The sequence below is a fragment of the Aythya ferina genome, assembly GCF_964211825.1.
Source record: "Aythya ferina genome assembly, chromosome: 4".
NCBI lineage: Eukaryota > Metazoa > Chordata > Aves > Anseriformes > Anatidae > Aythya > Aythya ferina.
The window spans coordinates 76310357-76328538 of NC_140300.1; the positions used below are offsets into that span (position 1 = coordinate 76310357).

Below are 18182 nucleotides of genomic sequence, written 5' to 3' on the forward strand. Positions count from 1 at the left end.
TCAGTGCCTGGTAAAATCATGGAGAAGATGGTTCTCGAACTTACTGAGGTGCACCTGGGGGACAAAGCAGTCATTGGTCCCAGCCAGCATGGGTTTGTGAAGGGTAGGTCCTGCCTAACTAACCTGATTTCCTTTTATGATAAGATCGCCCGTATGGTGAACCAAGGGAAACCAGCTGATGTGATCTTTTTGGACTTCAGCAAGGCTTTTGACACAGTTTCCCATAGGATCCTACTGGACAAAATGTCCACCATACAGCTAAATAAAAACATCATACGATGGGTGAGCAATTGGCTAACGGGCAGGGCCCAAAGGGTTATGGTAAATGGGGCTGCATCAGGCTGGCGGGCGGTCACCAGTGGGGTCCCTCAAGGCTCCATTTTAGGGCCGGTACTTTTCAATATTTTTATAAACGATCTGGATGTAGGAATAGAAGGTATTTTGAGCAAGTTTGCTTATGACACCAAACTTGGAGGAGTTGTGGACTCGAATGAGGGTGGAAAGGCCTTGCAGAGGGATCTGGATAGGTTGGAGAGCTGGGCGATCACCAACCGCATGAAGTTCAATAAGAGCAAGTGCCGGGTCCTGCACCTGGGATGGGGAAACCCTGGCTGCACGTACAGACTGGGCGATGAGACGCTGGAGAGCAGCCTAGAAGAGAGGGATCTGGGGGTCGTGGTAGACAGCAAGTTGAATATGAGCCAGCAGTGTGCCCTGGCAGCCAGGAGGGCCAACCGTGTCCTGGGGTGCATCAAGCACGGCATCGCTAGTAGGTCAAGGGAGGTGATTGTCCCGCTCTACTCTGCGCTGGTGCGGCCTCACCTCGAGTACTGTGTGCAGTTCTGGGCACCACAGTATAAAAAGGACATGAAACTGTTGGAAAGTGTCCAGAGGAGGGCTACGAAGATGGTGAAAGGCCTTGAGGGGAAGACGTACGAAGAACGGCTGAGGTCACTGGGCCTGTTCAGCCTGGAGAAGAGGAGGCTGAGGGGAGACCTCATCACAGTCTACAACTTCCTCGTAAGGGGGTGTCGAGAGGCAGGAGACCTTTTCTCCATTAACTCCAGTGACAGGACCCGCGGGAACGGGGTTAAGCTGAGGCAGGGGAAATTTAGGCTTGACGTCAGGAGGGGGTTCTTCACAGAGAGGGTGGTTGCACACTGGAACAGGCTCCCCAGGGAAGTGGTCACTGCACCGAGCCTGTCTGAATTTAAGAAGAGATTGGACTGTGCACTTAGTCACATGGTCTGAACTTTTGGGTAGACCTGTGTGGTGTCAAGAATTGGACTTGATGATCCTTAAGGGTCCCTTCCAACTCAGGATATTCTATGATTCTACGATTCTATGAACTGCATGTGAATTTTGGATGAGTAAAAAGGAATTTTATTTCAGCAAATGGAACATGGAATACTGACATGCATAAGGAGAAAGGAAGAAGACTTAGTTTCTGTTTTGGACATTAGCTGCAAGATTCAACAGTATCAGTCAAGAATATAACATCCACTCTGTATGTCATAAATACATATGTACACAAATTCTTTGGATTCTGACACTTAGATTTGGTTTCCCTTAAAGTAAGATTGATAGGATTACTCTTTTCAATAGGAGTCTATTATCTGTCCTTATAGGAAGCTCGCAGAAAAGAATGTTTTCATTTCTTAGAAATTTCTTTATTTAATGGTTTCATCTAGTTGTATTCTATTCTCTTTTATGGCACAGGTAGCAAAACAGACTTTCATTTTCCGTGAGATAGTCAAGTGCATTGTAAAGACATAAAGGGACAAATGATCCCTGAAGTTGAGTCTATTGAAAACATATTTCATTTGTTTGGCTTTTTGGTGTTTTTTTTGGTGATGGTGGTGGTGGCTTGTTTTTTTTTGTTTGATTTTTTTTTTAAATACTGAAGCCTTTGGCCTGGATACTGTGAATTAATCCCATCTGCATCTAAGTCTATTGCATGCATATTCCTTTATGTCAGCCTTTGTACCCAGGTAATGTTCACAGAAATAAAGCAACTTTTTTGATTAGAGTGCACTGATGCCAATTTGTCTTCTCAGCTGTTACCAGCTTGCTAACACCAGTAATTAATTTGTCTTTAAATGACTTCATTGTCACATGTATTTTTACAAATAATACAAATTATTTTTACTCATAATTTTGAGATTGCAGTATAGCAATGTGAAACAAAAACAAACAAACAAAAACAAACAAACAAAAAAAAAAAAAACAAAACTTGGATTTGTGTATCATTTCTCCAAAGAATTAGAAGAGTTTTGTACCTTCTGGGTTTGTACTGTCCTGCCTGCAAGGAATGCCAATAGTGTATATTTTATGTATATTGGTATACCAGTATACCAAATTTACAGAATGGGAGTGAAGGATTTGGAAGTGAACTGTAGGCTAAGTATCTTAAGATTCACATTTTATAATTTGGGCAGAGATAACTAAGAAGAAAAAAATGTGCATGGTGGTTACATTGAGCTGATGAAATCAACCTAAGCCCAGCTGGAAGAAGTGTTTTCCGTCTTTGCTGTCAAAAGCTCTCTAAGGGAGAAGTCAAAACCCATTGCTTAGCCCAGTGTAGCTGTCTGGTAAATACATTGCTTTCTGTTGGACTTCCAAACTATAATATGTCTGAAACAACAAACACAGATGTTACCTATGTCTGTGTTGCAAGCAAAAGCCCTGTCTTTTTTTCTGCATGCCTACTCTCCATAGACTAAGAATGTATTCTTGGAAGACATGATGTAATCCTTAAAATGTGCCTAAAATTTGTGTCCAAAGTCTACATGTTAACATATATAGACTGCACATAAGTAATTTTGTTACAGTGATTATGCCAGTACCTCTGCCCACACTAAATCTGTCTTCCCCAACAGTAATCTTAATAATCACCTCATTGTATCATACATAGGTACCATCTTTTTTGGTATAAACTTCAGAGATGCATCCTCCTTGCAGCATCTTGTAGCCTTTACACTGCAAGATACAGTCTTTCCAGGATAATTGTTGGCTCCTGCCTCTCTCCTTTTTCTTCTCTTTATTTACTTCATTTGTTGTGTCTGGAGCAAGTTCTTAATGCCTTGCTCCTGTTAACTCTCTTCAGCTTCTCCATTTCCCCACTTGTTTGATGCCTTTTTTCCTGAAATGACTTTTTTTTTTTTTTTGAGCAAAAAATAGCTCTTAAGATTAGCTCTTAAGCTCTTATTTTCTTATATTTCTGTGTTGAAAGTGTACAAAATACTTGTTTCAGGTTCGATTCACATAAAGGTTTCTGGTGTCAGCTTCTGGAAGAAGGAAAAACCAAGTGTCTTGGAAAGAGCAAAGGTAGAAAATACCCTCCGATGGATTCTGAGGTAAACCATTATACTCATTGGCATTATACAGGGATTTAGCCATAAGTGAGACACCACAAAGGCAAAATCATAAGAAAGGAAAGAAGACAAAATCAAGTAGCCATTAATTATTTGACTACCTTTCCCTATAAATGAGGCCTTTAAGGTAGTTGTGGAGAGCACCATTTTTTTTAGTTCTTTATATCAAATGTGAAGAATTTAAGTTCTTGTTTGTGTTTGGGTTTTTGGTGTGGGGTTTTTTGATTGTTTGTTTTTGTTTGTTTGTTTTTGTGGTGGTATTTTGTTTTGTTTAAGAAAAAAAATAAAAACGAATTTTGAAATTTGGCACCTGTTTGAAAAATGAACTTCAGTAAATTCAAAGTAGCTGTACCAGCTTCAGAGCAATTCTTAATTTACATGTCTATCTGAGAGCAGATCAGATCCTTTGCTTTGACACCAGTGTTTGTTATGGACACCTTTTGTTTCTTGAAATTATCTGTTAAAGTTCAGATTATAATTGATAAGCTTTAACTTGTATGCAGTAGATATCATAAAAAAATATATGAATTGCATAGGAGAAAGTAAAGTTTTGACACAGGTAAAAGAAACTTTGAAACTAAGAATTCACAGCAATTACAGTACAGCATTTTATTAAATAAAAATATCTGCTTTTATATCCATCAGTGCAGGGCTTTTCTGTCAACCTACTACAGAGATCACAATGTGGAACTGTCAAAACTCCTACACAAATTGGGACAACCTCTGCCATCGTGGCTGAGACAGGAACTACAGAAAGTAAGATAGCATTGAAAAAAGGTCTTTTTAAAATCTCTTCCACACTTCAGTCATCCTACCTAAAGTCTCCAGTAGCTACCAGAAAGTCTTGTAAAATATACCTCTGCAAAAAAAACTAAAAGATAGAAATTATTTCCATATGCTGGCATGTGGATTGTGAAAATTCATGTGTTTCTTAGACCTCTGGTGGGCCAGATCTTTCTCATTAACATTTCTGGGCCTGTGGACTTGTGGACTACTGTGCACATATGTGGAAGTTAATTGCAGCTGATATAAGCTTCAGAGATACATGACCTGTCCAATTTCACAGTAAATATTTACATTTTTATATATCAGTTTAAAAGTATTGTGTCTCCTGTAGGTTTTGTAGTTCATTGTTAGACTGATGACAGTTTTTCTTTGCATTTGATTATTGTGTCTTGCATAAAATAAGAAAATTTAATGTAGCATAAAATGCCAAGTGTACTTCTGCCATTGGAATCAGCTTGCTAATACCTGAAGTATATACTAATAAGGGTGAGAAGTACAGCCATCATACACGATTTAGGTGTGCACAGCAACAAAACACATGGAGCAAAATCTGGAATCCACAGGCAAAAGCAGTGTAAGCAAAAGAAAAAAAAATACATTTCCTATGATTATAGCCTGTAGTAACAAACCCTTATAATGCGATAAGGGCCTTTGTCCATAATTGCTGCCTAATTTTTGCACTGACTGCAGCGGCAAAATACAGAATGTAGCCTGTATCTGAACAGAAATTTATTTGGTAATGTAAAACACAAATGTTGCAATAAAATCCTTATGAGCAGTATTATATTTCAACAACTGTGAGCCAAACTGAAGCAGTGCAATAACTGCCTTCACGCCTGGCTTCTATGAGCAGCCAAATCCAGATACATGTACATTGCTGTGAATCAGGAATGTAGCCACTCAAATGAAAACTGGTAAAGAGCAGAAACAGATCCATACTTAGATTGCCTTAATTTGCACCACTATTTTTCCTTAATTTATTTGCTTTTCAATCTATGCTGTGTGCATTCCAAGAACCCTCAACCTGATCAAAACTGTAGCATCGTGCAGTGACCTTCAGTTTGTCGGCTGCAAAAATCTGTCTGTTTTCCAGATGAAAATATTTGGTATTAAATTTTAGAAATAAGCTTTAGGGAAGAAAAAAAACAAAAAACAAAAACAAAAACACGGGTCATGGTAGAAAATTGGGCTCTAATAATGAAAAACCACAAATATCCAGCCTTACGTTTTTGGTACATTTCAGTAGCACATCTCATAATATCAGTTTAAGTATGAGATAAACTCTAATAGTACTTAAAAGTTGAGGAAGAAGACTGTTCAAAATTTCAGCTGAGTATGGCCTTACTGTTTCTCCACTGAACTTTGGCTCTGAATGTTTCTAAAGGCATGAAGGGGTAGTGAATACAGAAGATAGCTACAGTACTAAATGCAATGCTTTTTACAGTAGATATGTACTATTATCATAATTTGTTTTAGGATGACTAGATAAAAACATGCATCAGGTGGTGGAAAAACTTCCTATGTCTCAGTGCTGTTTTACAACATTTATGTAATCTCATAATTTAACTTTCAAGTTAATAGAATGAAAAGCAGTCTGTTACTCCCTAAATAGAAAACATATGTTGAGATCCTTACTGTACCTCTAGCTGGTAAACTTTATTATTTATTGATTTTGTGTATGTAATACTTGGTTTTGATAGGCCTGTAAAGCAAAATTCTAGACCAATTTGCTGTATATAACAATATTCTTTATGCAGCACATTTTTGCTAAGGGAATATGCATGATTAATGAGGAGGACCTACTAGAGTAGACATTTTTAAGATGAATATCTTTATTATTTATTAGAGAGAATGAAAATTTACATTTCATTTTAGATATTCACTGTCATACAGATTTGGCCCAAAAGCTGACATGTCTTAAAACACTCTTATTTGATAAAAGAAACACTCTGAATTCTGAATATCTGTAAATGCAAATTCTCTGCATGCTATGGACAGCTCTTTAAGCATTTATATGGATTTGTTACAAGTAAATTGACTAACTGGAGAAAATACTTGGGTTTTTCATCCTGGCATGACTGATTTTACCATTTATATAACCTGATCAAACATTTAAAATAGAAGAAAAATGTATAATAGAAGAAAATTGGAAAAATTTTAGAACTATAAAATGCCTGAGATCTTCACAAATTGAGTGCTTCCTACGTGCTGGAGAAGTGAGCTTCAGCCACTTTCATAGTTCAGACTTTGTTTTCAGGAGCTTCATTTCTGTCTTTCTCTGGGAAACCAAGGCCCCAGCAGAACTGGGACAGTAAGTCCCACATGCATAGCCGTGCCTTGGGTGGACTAGGCTTGGTTTGGCAGCCACACATAAAGGTTGTGCTCTGGCAAGAAGTGCCTTGGTGGCTCTCAAGTCCTGGTGGAGGAGCTGTTGTACCCTCCTAGTGCCCTTCCTAAGATTGAAACAAAATTAATGAGTCCCTAGGCAAATCGTCAATGGATTCCTCTGCTAACTTCACCTGGATCAATACTGTGAACAAAGTAACTTGACCTTTTGGCCCTGGAACTGTGTATCCAAAAAGGGCGTGATCCTGGATGTGTGTTAAGTCAGAGCTCCTACTGAGATGCAGCTGCTAAGCATTAGCATCTCCAGAAGAGGTGCTGGAGGGGCAGCTGCTGGTAGGCTAGGTGGGCTAGGCTCAGGCTCCAGAGCAGCAGAGAAGTAAAGGCAAACGGCTAGTGGTCTTTGCAGTTCTGAGTCTGTCATACTGGGTTATTACTGGTTTATACAAAGAAGATATGAAGCCATGCTATTTTCCTCCAGAACTATTCTATGTAAAGATGTTCTTACATTTAACAGGAAGCTTTAAAAAGCAGAATAACTTTTAATGTGCAGTCAACTTGGTGAAGAATGAAGTCTGAGCAAAGCATGCAGACAAGCTACATGTGTTACCCCCCAGATAACAGGATGCAGTACAGCTGAGTAAGCAAGTCATACAACATGAATTTGCCTGGCAAAGTTTGCCTCTCTGTTTACAACTTCCCTACAATCAGTGTTTGATTTTCAGAAATAAACTATCATTATAAATAAACTATCATTCTAAAAAACAGTGATTTATCACAACAAATTTATACTTGCTAGTCAAAGTCAGGTGTTTTAATGTGGTTGGTAACACAGCTATGGTTTTTGTTTCCATGGTTGATAACTGCATAAGCAATTCATTTAAGAAATGTTTGATTATGTGAGTTTCACATTTATTTTCATAAATACAATTCTGAAATTTGATTTCCTCAAATATCTGTGCCATTACAAATCAGTGTGTGAGTATGAGTAGAAAGTGACCATTAGGGGGTGTAAACATGGAGTCTGATATGAATTCACTTAACTATTTGAACAAACATTCCTGAAGTACTGTGATATCTTCCCAGTTCTACTTGTGCAGAAAGAATTAGTTTCAATGATTTGCAGACTATCTTGTACAAAATATCCTTTTTCATTGCTTAAAGATGTGAAACTTCCTCAGGAAGAAATTAATTAGATATTTCAGTGTTTATAGATGTAATACTCTTGTCATTCACATTGAATGAAAATTGCTGGAAACATTTTTCTCATTTTTTTTTAATAAAAATAGATATTATTCTGATAGTGGCATGATATCTGAAGTGCAACAATAAACTCTGATAAGAAAATGTACTGATGTGTGGAAGTGATTTTTCTTTTTATAAAAGTTGTCCTTTTCCAGGTTTGTTAGCAGCTTGACACTGAGCTACAACACAAGCCAGGAGCATGGGAGCACCATGAAATGTTTTCACAAATGAAAAATATTGCTTATTCTCTCTGTGAGTGAATGTTACTGCTTTATGCAGCTGCTCATTTTCCTGCTTTTGCTACTCTCTTACTTTTTTACTTCTTGTGCCAGAAATTTCTAATGTGCTATAGAAACATGTCCAGAGCTTGGCTATTTTTAAGAGAACAAGCAGACTTTATTCAAATTATTTGCCTTGGGGATTCACTAGTTGTGCCAATGCATCAGCCTACACAGACATGAAAGAACTTTTTTTAAGGAGAAATGTCTAAATGATGGTACAAATGTCCAAAGGAAATTTTGCTGTTATCAGTGAAATCAGAACAGAAAACTGCAGTATCTAGCTGGGCAAAAGCCGATTAATATCTTCATATAGGTGTAGAGAATACAAGCCCTATGTTAACAAAATATTGTTTTCATTACAGAGAAATGAGGCAGAATATACATTCAGAAGTCTAAGCTTCTTTTCTGATACCCATCTCTATAATCTCTAAGAGTAACAGAAATGGAATAGTAAAGAAATAACAGAAAGGTACAAAGCAAACAGAAACTATCTTTGCTACAAATGACACCTGGCTGACCTCTGGATACAGTTTATCTGCTTTTATTTAATATTTATTTTCAGTTCTTCCAACCCAAACCTCTCTAAGGCAAAGGATGCCTTCTTTTGTCTCTGGGTACCAGGAGAATGAAGAAAGCATAATAGTCAGCATCAAAGGACAAAGCACAGGAACAGGAAAGGAATTAACAGGTGAAACCAAGGGCTAAGGAAACCTGAATAGAGGAGGAATTTAGACAAATTAAGGGTGATTGATCTGAAAAGCATATTGTGAGTCTGATTATTCTCCAGTCTGCTTTCTGTCAAGTAACTTTTCTGTCTTTTTTAATAGTTATTTTCTTTCTTCAGTTCCCTTCTTCTGTTCTGATCCTCTCATTGTCTAGAGAAATTGAGACAGAAAAGGCTTATATACTTTTAATTGCTCAGCTACCTACGTACCTAGGAGACCTGTCAGTCTAGTAGTACAAGGTCACTACCAGATCTCTTCCAAAAGGTAGGAGTCTTTCCTAACAGATGTGGCCTATTTCAGCCATAATGTAGGGGCTTCCCATAGCCTTTATTATTCAGATCAGGGAAACAGACTGTTTACCCTTAAAGAAACCTAGTAGTCTGTCTCCTCCATTGTCTCATCAAGAATGTCTCTACTATTAAGTCTCCTGGTAAAGCTCAATTTACTCTGGTACAATAAATAAATAAATAAATAAATAAATGTGTGTCTAAATGTTTATACAAACACAGTACGTGTATTTCAGCTATCAACTGCATTCTGGAAGGAAAACATCATGACCTAAAGGCAGGAGCCACTGCTGTCACGCTCTTGACAGAGTGGAGATAAGTTTCTGTACACAAACGGTTCAAGGTGAGAGCAGCCGAGGCTCACACGGCACCGGCAGGACTGTTGGAAGTGGTAGGGCTGCATAGGTTCGTCTCCGTACTTTTGTACAGCCCTAGCAGTTATCCCATGGTACCGCCGGACAACCACGCACTCGAGCTGGTGGTGTTTCCACACCCTGGCGCACAACTGAGGCCAAGCAACCCGGCAGCCCCAGCCCTCAACCAACTTCTATTCGCCTGCTAGAACCGGCCTGCCATCATTTCTTCCGTTATTTCCCAAGTGATTGCCAGACTGGAAGCGTTTTAAACCCGCCATTCCCGCTTCCCTGCTTCCACGTTCGCTGTGAGCAGGCACCGCCCTCCTGTGGGCGCTTCCTCGCGGAGGGCAGGCAGAGGGACAGAGGGACGGCCCGGAGCCGCCCCCCGCCCCGCCTCTTCCTCTGCCTGGTGCGGCGCGGGCGGCAGCCGACCGTTGGTGAGCGCGTGGGGCGGCGGTTGGGCCTCGTGCCCCCCGTGAGGGCGGCGGGTCCAGGGTGAGGGGCGCCTGAGGGGAGAATGGCGGTGGCGGAGGGGGGGGGTGGGGGTGCGCTCCATGTCTCCATGGGGGCTGCCGCCCGTGGCTGTCCCCCTTCCTAGGCATGGCAGAGCAGCTCCTTGCTAATTGGCAAAGCTCCTACCAGCGCGTTGGTAGCAGTCGTTGACTGTAGCGAGGAACACGGCAAGCCTGGCGGAGGGGCGCGGCGCGGTGCGTTGGCGGTCCTTTGACTTGTTGGGTTTTCCCTTAAGTGGTCGGAACTCGGGCTTTAAACGAGTCTTTCTACCTTTTTATTCATTTATTTATTTATTTTAAAGGTTTCTTTATCAGCCCGGAGGCCGGAAGTGCAGAGACGCCATTGAAGTTCCTCTCCCCGCCGAAAAGCCACGTGGCCGGGTATGTGCTTCCATAAGCTCTTGGAAGGGAGGTTTTGAGCAAAAATAATACCCTCATACCACTTTGCAGTTTAATCACTATACAAAAACTAGCAGAGTTTCGACTGATCAGCACTGAAATCGAGGTATAGGCTTGATTTTTATTTACTTCGATTTTGATTTATTCTGTTTGTTTGTTTGTTTGTTTTTTTAAGCCATACTTGACTCGTGTGTGGATGCTCATCTTTTACTGACAGAAAAACATAACCAAGAGCAAAAGTGTGCATTACTATCGGTGCAAGGGGCATATCTTTAATGATCAGCACATTGCTAATTTAGTGAAGTGAGTGCTTAGAGTGATCTGGAATTGCTGGAGCAGGGAGAGGTGTCTAGATGATTTAGTAGTTTTGTTTCAGAGCAGCTTACATGGAAGGCAATGCCTAGGAAGGCATTGTACTGTTCAGTAATGTTCTCTGTCTTGTGTGTTTTCAGTAGCAATATTAAATTGCCTCAAATTTAAATTGCCTCTAATTGCCTTTACAGGGGAAAAACATTCTGGAGTTGTGATGACAGAAGATGGGGCTAAATTCAACGTGTATTTTTGGAGTAGTTGTGACTAGAATTTCAAACTTTTACTTAAGGGTGGATGTGTCTGAGCTTCTAGAATTAATGCTCTTTGCAAGCAGTAGTATTTCTGGTTGTCAAACAGAGCAAGCAAATCCTACTTCTGGGCTAGGTCTTAACTTCACTTCAGACATAAATGAGCTTTTCTAATTAAGGTGAAACCTACAGCCTAGACGTTCTGCAGTCTCTCTCTGCTCTTTACAAAAAGCACAGAGGACCTGGGATCTAGCTGAATGTGCTTGAAATTAGCCTTGACTCTTGCAGCTCTGTCTCAAACACTGTTCACAGTGTTTCGTATTTAGCAACGTAGACCTGCCTGTCCCTGTGGCAAACGCATCTCTTTCTGATTGTCTGGTGCCCAAACAGACTGGAATGCATGGGCCACAAAAGAAAACACATGGAGGAACAGGAAATTGCTTGACAAAAGCTGCTAGCATAACAAGCAAGCGCGCAGGCATGTTGGTCAGGTTAACTTATGTTCACCTACCCTTATGGGGGTGCACAGCCACTGAGGACCCCTGCTGAAGGGCAGTACCATGTGTGGGCAGGAGGAAAATGGTAGTACAGCACCTGCTAACCACGAGATAGCAGAGTTCTCCCCGCCTGGTAAGAGCAGTCTTGACCAATGGTATATACACATGGTTACTGTGTGTGCTTTCTGGTCTATCAAGAATGTGCATGGCGATGAACTGGCTATATGCCATTATCCTGGAAACCAGATGGGAAAAAACACAAGGGAACACTATAACAGACAGTACTTTTGCAAGACATTAGGGACCCTCCACACCAGATCACTGAAGACAGCAGATCAACGGAATGCTATGGTGGTGACCATCTCTTGCAATCTGTAAGATCCCTTTGCTTATATTTCCATACTTTTTCTATTCATTTTTTCTTAACTCCCGCTTCTCTTTTGATCCACATATAAAAGTAATCTGGTAGGCAACATTTGACCTTTTTTATGTCTTAATCTCACTGTGGGTGAATCACAAACTACCCTATGAGCAATCGGAACAGGACAGCTTTGTCCACAAATTACATTAACCTTATCCCAACTATGTTCTTTTTCTGTGCTGCCTTCCAAAATTTGTCTGCTCCTGCCTTAGGGCCATCTTTAAATTTTAAGCTATTACAATCTCTCAGTTGTTCAGTGGCTATGCTGTCACATGGCTGACCGTACTGCGGTATTTTTAAATCTGATGATGTGCACCTTTTGACGGCTGCTTTTCTGCTGCTAAATAAACTGCCTTAGAAAGGTCTCAAGGAGTATACGTGTAGTCCAAAAGACAAAGGTAAGTTTGGGAAGTCTAGAAAATGCATGTGAACATCCACAGTCTTAATTTCAATATATGCTATTGTGATGCATTCAAATGTATTAATGAGTCAATAAAAAGACGTTGAGTTTCACTGAAAGTGTTGCTTCTTCCTTACAAGTGTACTGATAACAAAGACTAGACTTGCCCACGAACTTGGGAATCACTGATGCATGTCTAAATAAACATGCTTGTTGTGTGGATACACATCTTGGTAGCTGGGCCTTGTATTTGCAGCTCTGTATGGTTTCAGGCCAAAGTAGTGACTGACTGATTCTGTCTGGGAAACATTCCACAGGCCACATGGTCTTAATCAGACATTACTGCTGCAGGGGAGGACAAGTATTTTGAACATAACCAATAGCTCAGTTCTAGTTGTTGAGGGATGTTTTACCTAATGTGGTTTAAAGAATGGGACAAGATCAAGCTTTCACTTCTGAAATGTGTAAGCAAACTTAGTTGTAGATAATAGCAGTTCTCTGCTGGTTAGAACTTCCTGTGGAATATCTTTGTTAGTAAGGAAATCCTTTGCAAATCATTCCAAACTGAAAAATTGAAGTGGATGGCTCTGAAAGAATGGAAACGATGGGGGGGGGGGGGAGGGAAGACATCAAGCTAGAACTGAGATCAGGTAGGCACTGCAGTAAATCTAGTGTAGTTGACTGAGGGAGTAATAAAATCCTATTTGAAGTGGATGTGAGGGGAGTTGCAGATTTAAATTACAATGTGGATTAGATCTCAGGAAATGATTTAGTGAAGTTTTGGAATAGGAAAGTCTGGTAGGAAGACCAGGGAGCTGTCATCATAGGAAATTTTTTTTAGTGCTGCCATTGATGACAAAATAAAGCTGAATGTATGTTCTGTGTGGAGCTATAAGTGTTACTACACCTGTTTAATTGGTGGTGTGTGGTTACTTCCCTTTCAAGCAGCTCCGCATACAACCCTATCATATAATGTTTCCTATGTAGGATTCCAAATCTGTGACTGCCAAATCTGGTAGCTGATAATCACGAGCACGTACTGTGAATTTCCTCTTCTCTGAAAGTGGACTTCTGCAGTAACGAGTGCTTTCCTAAAAGAATCACAGAATCACAGAATCACAGAATCACAGAATTTTCTAGGTTGGAAGAGACCTCAAGGTCATCGAGTCCAACCTCCAACCTAACGCTAACAGCCCTCCACTAAACCATATCCCTAAGCTGTACATCTAAGCGTCTTTTGAAGACTTCCAGGGATGGTGACTCCACCACTTCCCTGGGCAGCCTGTTCCAATGCCTCACAACCCTTTCTGTAAAGAAGTTCTTCCTAACATCTAACCTAAAACTCCCCTGGCTCAACTTAAGCCCATTCCCCCTCGTCCTGTCACCAGGCACGTGGGAGAACAGGCCAACCCCCACCTCTCTACAGCCTCCTTTAAGGTATCTGTAAAGAGCAATAAGGTCACCCCTGAGCCTCCTCTTCTCCAGGCTGAACAATCCCAGCTCCCTCAGCCGCTCCTCGTAGGACTTGTTCTCCAGGCCCCTCACCAGCTTCGTCGCCCTTCTCTGCACCCGCTCAAGCACCTCGATGTCCTTCTTGTAGCGAGGGGCCCAAAACTGAACACAGTACTCGAGGTGCGGCCTCACCAGAGCTGAGTACAGGGGGACGATCACCTCCCTAGCCCTGCTGGTCACGCTGTTCCTAATACAAGCCAGGATGCCGTTGGCCTTCTTGGCCACCTGAGCACACTGCTGGCTCATATTCAGCCGACTGTCCACCATCACTCCCAGGTCCTTCTCTGCCTGGCAGCTTTCCAACCATTCCTCTCCCAGCCTGTAGCTCTGCTTGGGGTTATTGCGCCCCAGGTGCAGGACCCGGCACTTGGCCTTGTTAAACTTCATGCAGTTGACCTCAGCCCATCGGTCCAGCCTATCCAGATCCTCCTGCAGAGCTTTCCTACCCTCAAGCAGATCGACACACGCACCTAACTTGGTGTCATCTGCGAACTTACTGAGGGTGCACTCGATGCCCTCGTCCAGATCATCGATGAAGATATTAAAGAGGACCGGCCCCAGCACCGAGCCCTGGGGGACGCCACTAGTGACTGGCCTCCAACTGGACTTGGCTCCATTCACCACGACTCTTTGGGCCCGGCTATCCAGCCAGTTTCTAACCCAACGAAGCGTGCGCCAGTCCAAGCCAAGAGCAGCCAGTTTCTTGAGGAGAATGCTGTGGGAGACGGTGTCAAAAGCCTTGCTGAAGTCAAGGTAGACCACATCCACAGCCTTTCCCTCATCCACCCAGCGCGTCACTCTGTCATAGAAGGAGATCAGGTTCGTCAGGCATGACCTGCCTTTCATAAAGCCATGCTGACTGGGCCTGATCGCCTGCTTCCCCTGCAAGTGCTGCATGATGACTCTCAGGAGGATCTGCTCCATGAGCTTTCCTGGCACTGAGGTCAAACTGACAGGCCTGTAGTTTCCCGGGTCTGCCCTCCGGCCCTTCTTGTAGATGGGCGTCACGTTTGCTAGCCGCCAGTCGATTGGGACCTCCCCCGATAGCCAGGACTGTTGATAAATGATGGATAGTGGCTTGGCCAGCTCCTCTGCCAGTTCCCTCAGTACCCTTGGGTGGATCCCATCTGGCCCCATCGACTTGTGCACATCTAAGTGCCGTAGTAGGTCACCAACCAGTTCTTCATGGATAATGAGGGCCACATCCTGCTCCCCATCCCCTTCCACCAGCTCAGGGTACTGGGTATCCAGAGAACATCCGGTATTGCCGCTAAAGACTGAGGCAAAGAAGGCATTGAGCACCTCCGCCTTTTCCTCATCTCTTGTAACTAAGTTTCCCCCCGCATCCAGTAAAGGATGGAGATTCTCCTTAGTCCTCCTTTTTGTGTTGATGTATTTATAGAAACGTTTTTTGTTATCTTTAACGGCAGTAGCCAGATTGAGCTCCAGATGAGCTTTGGCCTTCCTAATTTTGTCCCTGCACAGCCTCGCTACTTCTTTAAAGTCCTCCTTAGTGGCCTGCCCACTTTTCCAAAGCTTATAAACCCTCTTTTTCCTCCTAAGATCAAGCCACAATTCTCTGTTGAGCCAGGCCGGTCTTCTTCCCCGCCAGCTCGTCTTTGGGCACGTGGGAACAGACCGTTCCTGCGCCATTAAGACTTCCCTCTTGAAGAGCGCCCAGCCTTCCTGGACCCCTCTGCCCTTCAGAACCGCCTCCCAAGGGACTCCACCAACCAATGTCCTGAGCAGCTCAAAGTCAGCCCTCCGAAAGTCCAATACAGCGGTTTTACTGGTCCCCTTCCTGACCTCGCCAAGAATAGTGAACTCCACCATTGCGTGGTCACTCTGCCCTAGACAGCTCCCGACGATCACGTCCTCCACCAGTCCTTCTCTGTTTGTGAAGAGAAGGTCTAGCGGGGCACCTCCCCTGGTAGGCTCACTAACCAGCTGTGTCAGGAAGCTATCTTCCACGCTCTCCAGAAACCTCCTAGACTGCTTTCTCAGGGCTGTGTTGTGCTTCCAGGATATGTCAGGGAAGTTGAAGTCCCCCACGAGTACAAGAGCTGATGATTTTGCAACCTCTGTCAGCTGCCTGTAGAATTCCTCATCCGTCTCCTCATCCTGGTTCGGCGGTCTATAGCAGACCCCGACCAGGACACTAGCCTTGTTGTCCCTGCCGATCCTAACCCAAAGGGACTCGACCTTGTCATTCCCAACCTCGAGTTCTACAGCCTCGAAAGACTCTCTAATATAGAGAGCCACACCACCACCCCTTCTATGCTGCCTGTCCCTTCTATAGAGCTTATAGCCAGGCATTGCAGCACTCCAGTCATGAGACTGGTCCCACCACGTCTCCGTGATGGCAACCAAGTCGTAGCCTGCCTGCCGCACGATGGCTTCCAGCTCCTCCTGTTTGTTACCCATGCTGCGTGCATTGGTGTAGATGCACTTCAGCTGGGCCATTGCCTTATCCTCCGGCCTTGCCATTGTTCCCCCTGGCACAGCCCCAACAATCCTAGCCTCAGCCCCATCCCCCTTCCTACCTAGTTTAAAGCCCTCAAAGAAGCTAGCCAAGCTGTTCTACAAGGGCAGTTATTTGGTTATCTTGAACAAGAAAATGCTAGGTTGCTGGTGGCCAAGAGAGGGCTGCAGCTATGCCCAGAACGAGGTGAGGGCAGCAAGGTGCTACAACCCCAGGTGCAGTTGGGATGGCTGGTCTGTCAGGGACCCATCATGTGAAGTGGTTTGCTCAGGTTTTGAGGTCTGTTTTCTGTGACTGGCTTTGATTCCATGGAAAAAGCCAGATGTAGGCAAACAAAATAGGAAGAAGCAGGAGTAGGGTTGGAGATCAGTTACTCCAGGGATGTGAAAGGCATTAAACAGTATTAATAAAGAGTACAAAATGTAAGAAAATAGCATGAAGGTCTGCAGAGAAGCATTTTCTTTCAAGTTTGCTGAAGTGCTAAGTTTAGGCCTTCTGGTGGCAGCCTTTAGCTATGGCATGCTTGTGGCTGTCTGTGTGTTATCCCACAGCCCTTGAATGTTCATATCTCCTCTTACCAGGCAATAGCTGCCTTTTTTTGATCAATGTTTCATCAGTTTCGGTGTATAATAAGTTGTTTTTTAATTAGTTGCCCTTTGAAAACCAATCTCTCTGGCTCCTGTAACTGAGGATCCTTTTGCATTAGTGCTTGTAAGTCACAGGAGGGCCATGCAGCTCTCCTGTCAGTTCCCTGTGGGAGCCAAATCACTGGTATTTCCACCTGAGTCTCATCATCGGGGGAAGTAGCTTTAAGATTCTTGGGAACGGGTTGTGGCAGGCAGGACACAGGCTGAAGTAACAAGCCTGATGGCTTCACCTGGCCTCCAGGTCAGATATGTGAACATCTAGTTTGGAGCTCCTTTGCTGTATGTTTAGGATTTACACAGTGGGTTTCAATCAAGGGAGGATTTTTTTTTTTTTCAGGGTTATGGTCAAATAGAAGAGTTTGAACTCTGATGTTTATTGCAAATATCTCTTGTGAGAGCTCTTAGAGAGATTATGTAGCCTTTCCAGTGGTAGAAACTTTCTACAAGCATGCAGTCCCCTGCACAGACGGTAGTTAAAATCTGTTTTCTTCATTACTGAAGTAATGACAGAGGTATTCTTAGGTAAAGCAGCTTTTTCGTTTCTCTGTGGTTTAGGATGGCTTGTTTTTCAGGATTTCTCTTAAAATTTAATTCCCAAACAACAGTTTTTCTATTTTTCCCATCCATTCATCTTGCATTTTAGCTCTTACCTTCATAGATGCTACTTACTTTTCTGCACCCAGCTCCATCTGCAGTTACATCCAGCAGTTCACACCTCTCCACCTTGTACCCAACCCGGTCTTTTTCCTTTGCAAAGGTAAATACAAGCTTCTTTTTGAATTTGTTCATCCTTGCTTTGTTACATTTGCAGGAAATTGCGATCAGCTTCTGTTTTCTATGGAAAATAAATGGAATAGGACGTGCTGCATGTGAGAAGGTACATAGTTTGGATGGGGTAGGTCTGAAGTCTTCATACCTTAGCTAACTGCATGTGCTGTTATGTTACTCAGCACAAAAAAAAATCCAACTTTTTTGTTACCACTAGCTTACTGATTTCATGCAGAGTTTCTTGTTCTCCTATCTGCTACATCAGCCTAATTGTTTTAGCCTTCTAATATATGGTAAATGATGTTCTGTAATTGCAAATCTGAAATCGTAACAGCATTATTTTTTTTTTTTTACTATAAATATTGTAGCACTTGAAAGTATGAAAGTCCTGTTCTAACACCAAAAAAGGATAGAGAGTATTTATTCAGGACTGACTTCTTGTTAAATATAAGTCTTTATGGTGCTGTAGTTATTTTTTTTCCAGAAATAAGACAGCTGAGGTTGTAGATATTTTGTATATAATGCCCAGAAAATGGGATCTTGTTTTATCTGTGGTTCAGTGCTTACACATACCATGCCTATACTTT

At 42.5% G+C, this 18182-nt stretch overlaps 1 protein-coding gene across 6 annotated transcripts in view; it reads left to right on the plus strand.

Moving 5' to 3' along the window:
- The window catches only part of LOC311436108 (bifunctional heparan sulfate N-deacetylase/N-sulfotransferase 3), an 83417-nt gene extending 71112 nt beyond the window's left edge, over positions 1-12305 (plus strand). For 3 of the 6 annotated variants that reach the window (XM_084517925.1, XM_084517924.1, XM_084517923.1), the window contains exons 13-15: positions 3254-3356; positions 4020-9834; positions 10212-10959. In XM_084517925.1, the coding sequence (XP_084374051.1) occupies positions 3254-3356; positions 4020-4139 (223 nt within the window). In that variant the 3' untranslated portion in view covers positions 4140-9834; positions 10212-10959. Of the gene's footprint in view, positions 1-3253; positions 3357-4019; positions 9893-10211 lie in introns of all 6 variants that reach the window. The other 3 variants (XM_084517927.1, XM_084517926.1, XM_084517922.1) reach the window with 3 other exon arrangements.
- Positions 12306-18182: the final 5877 nt, after the last annotated feature.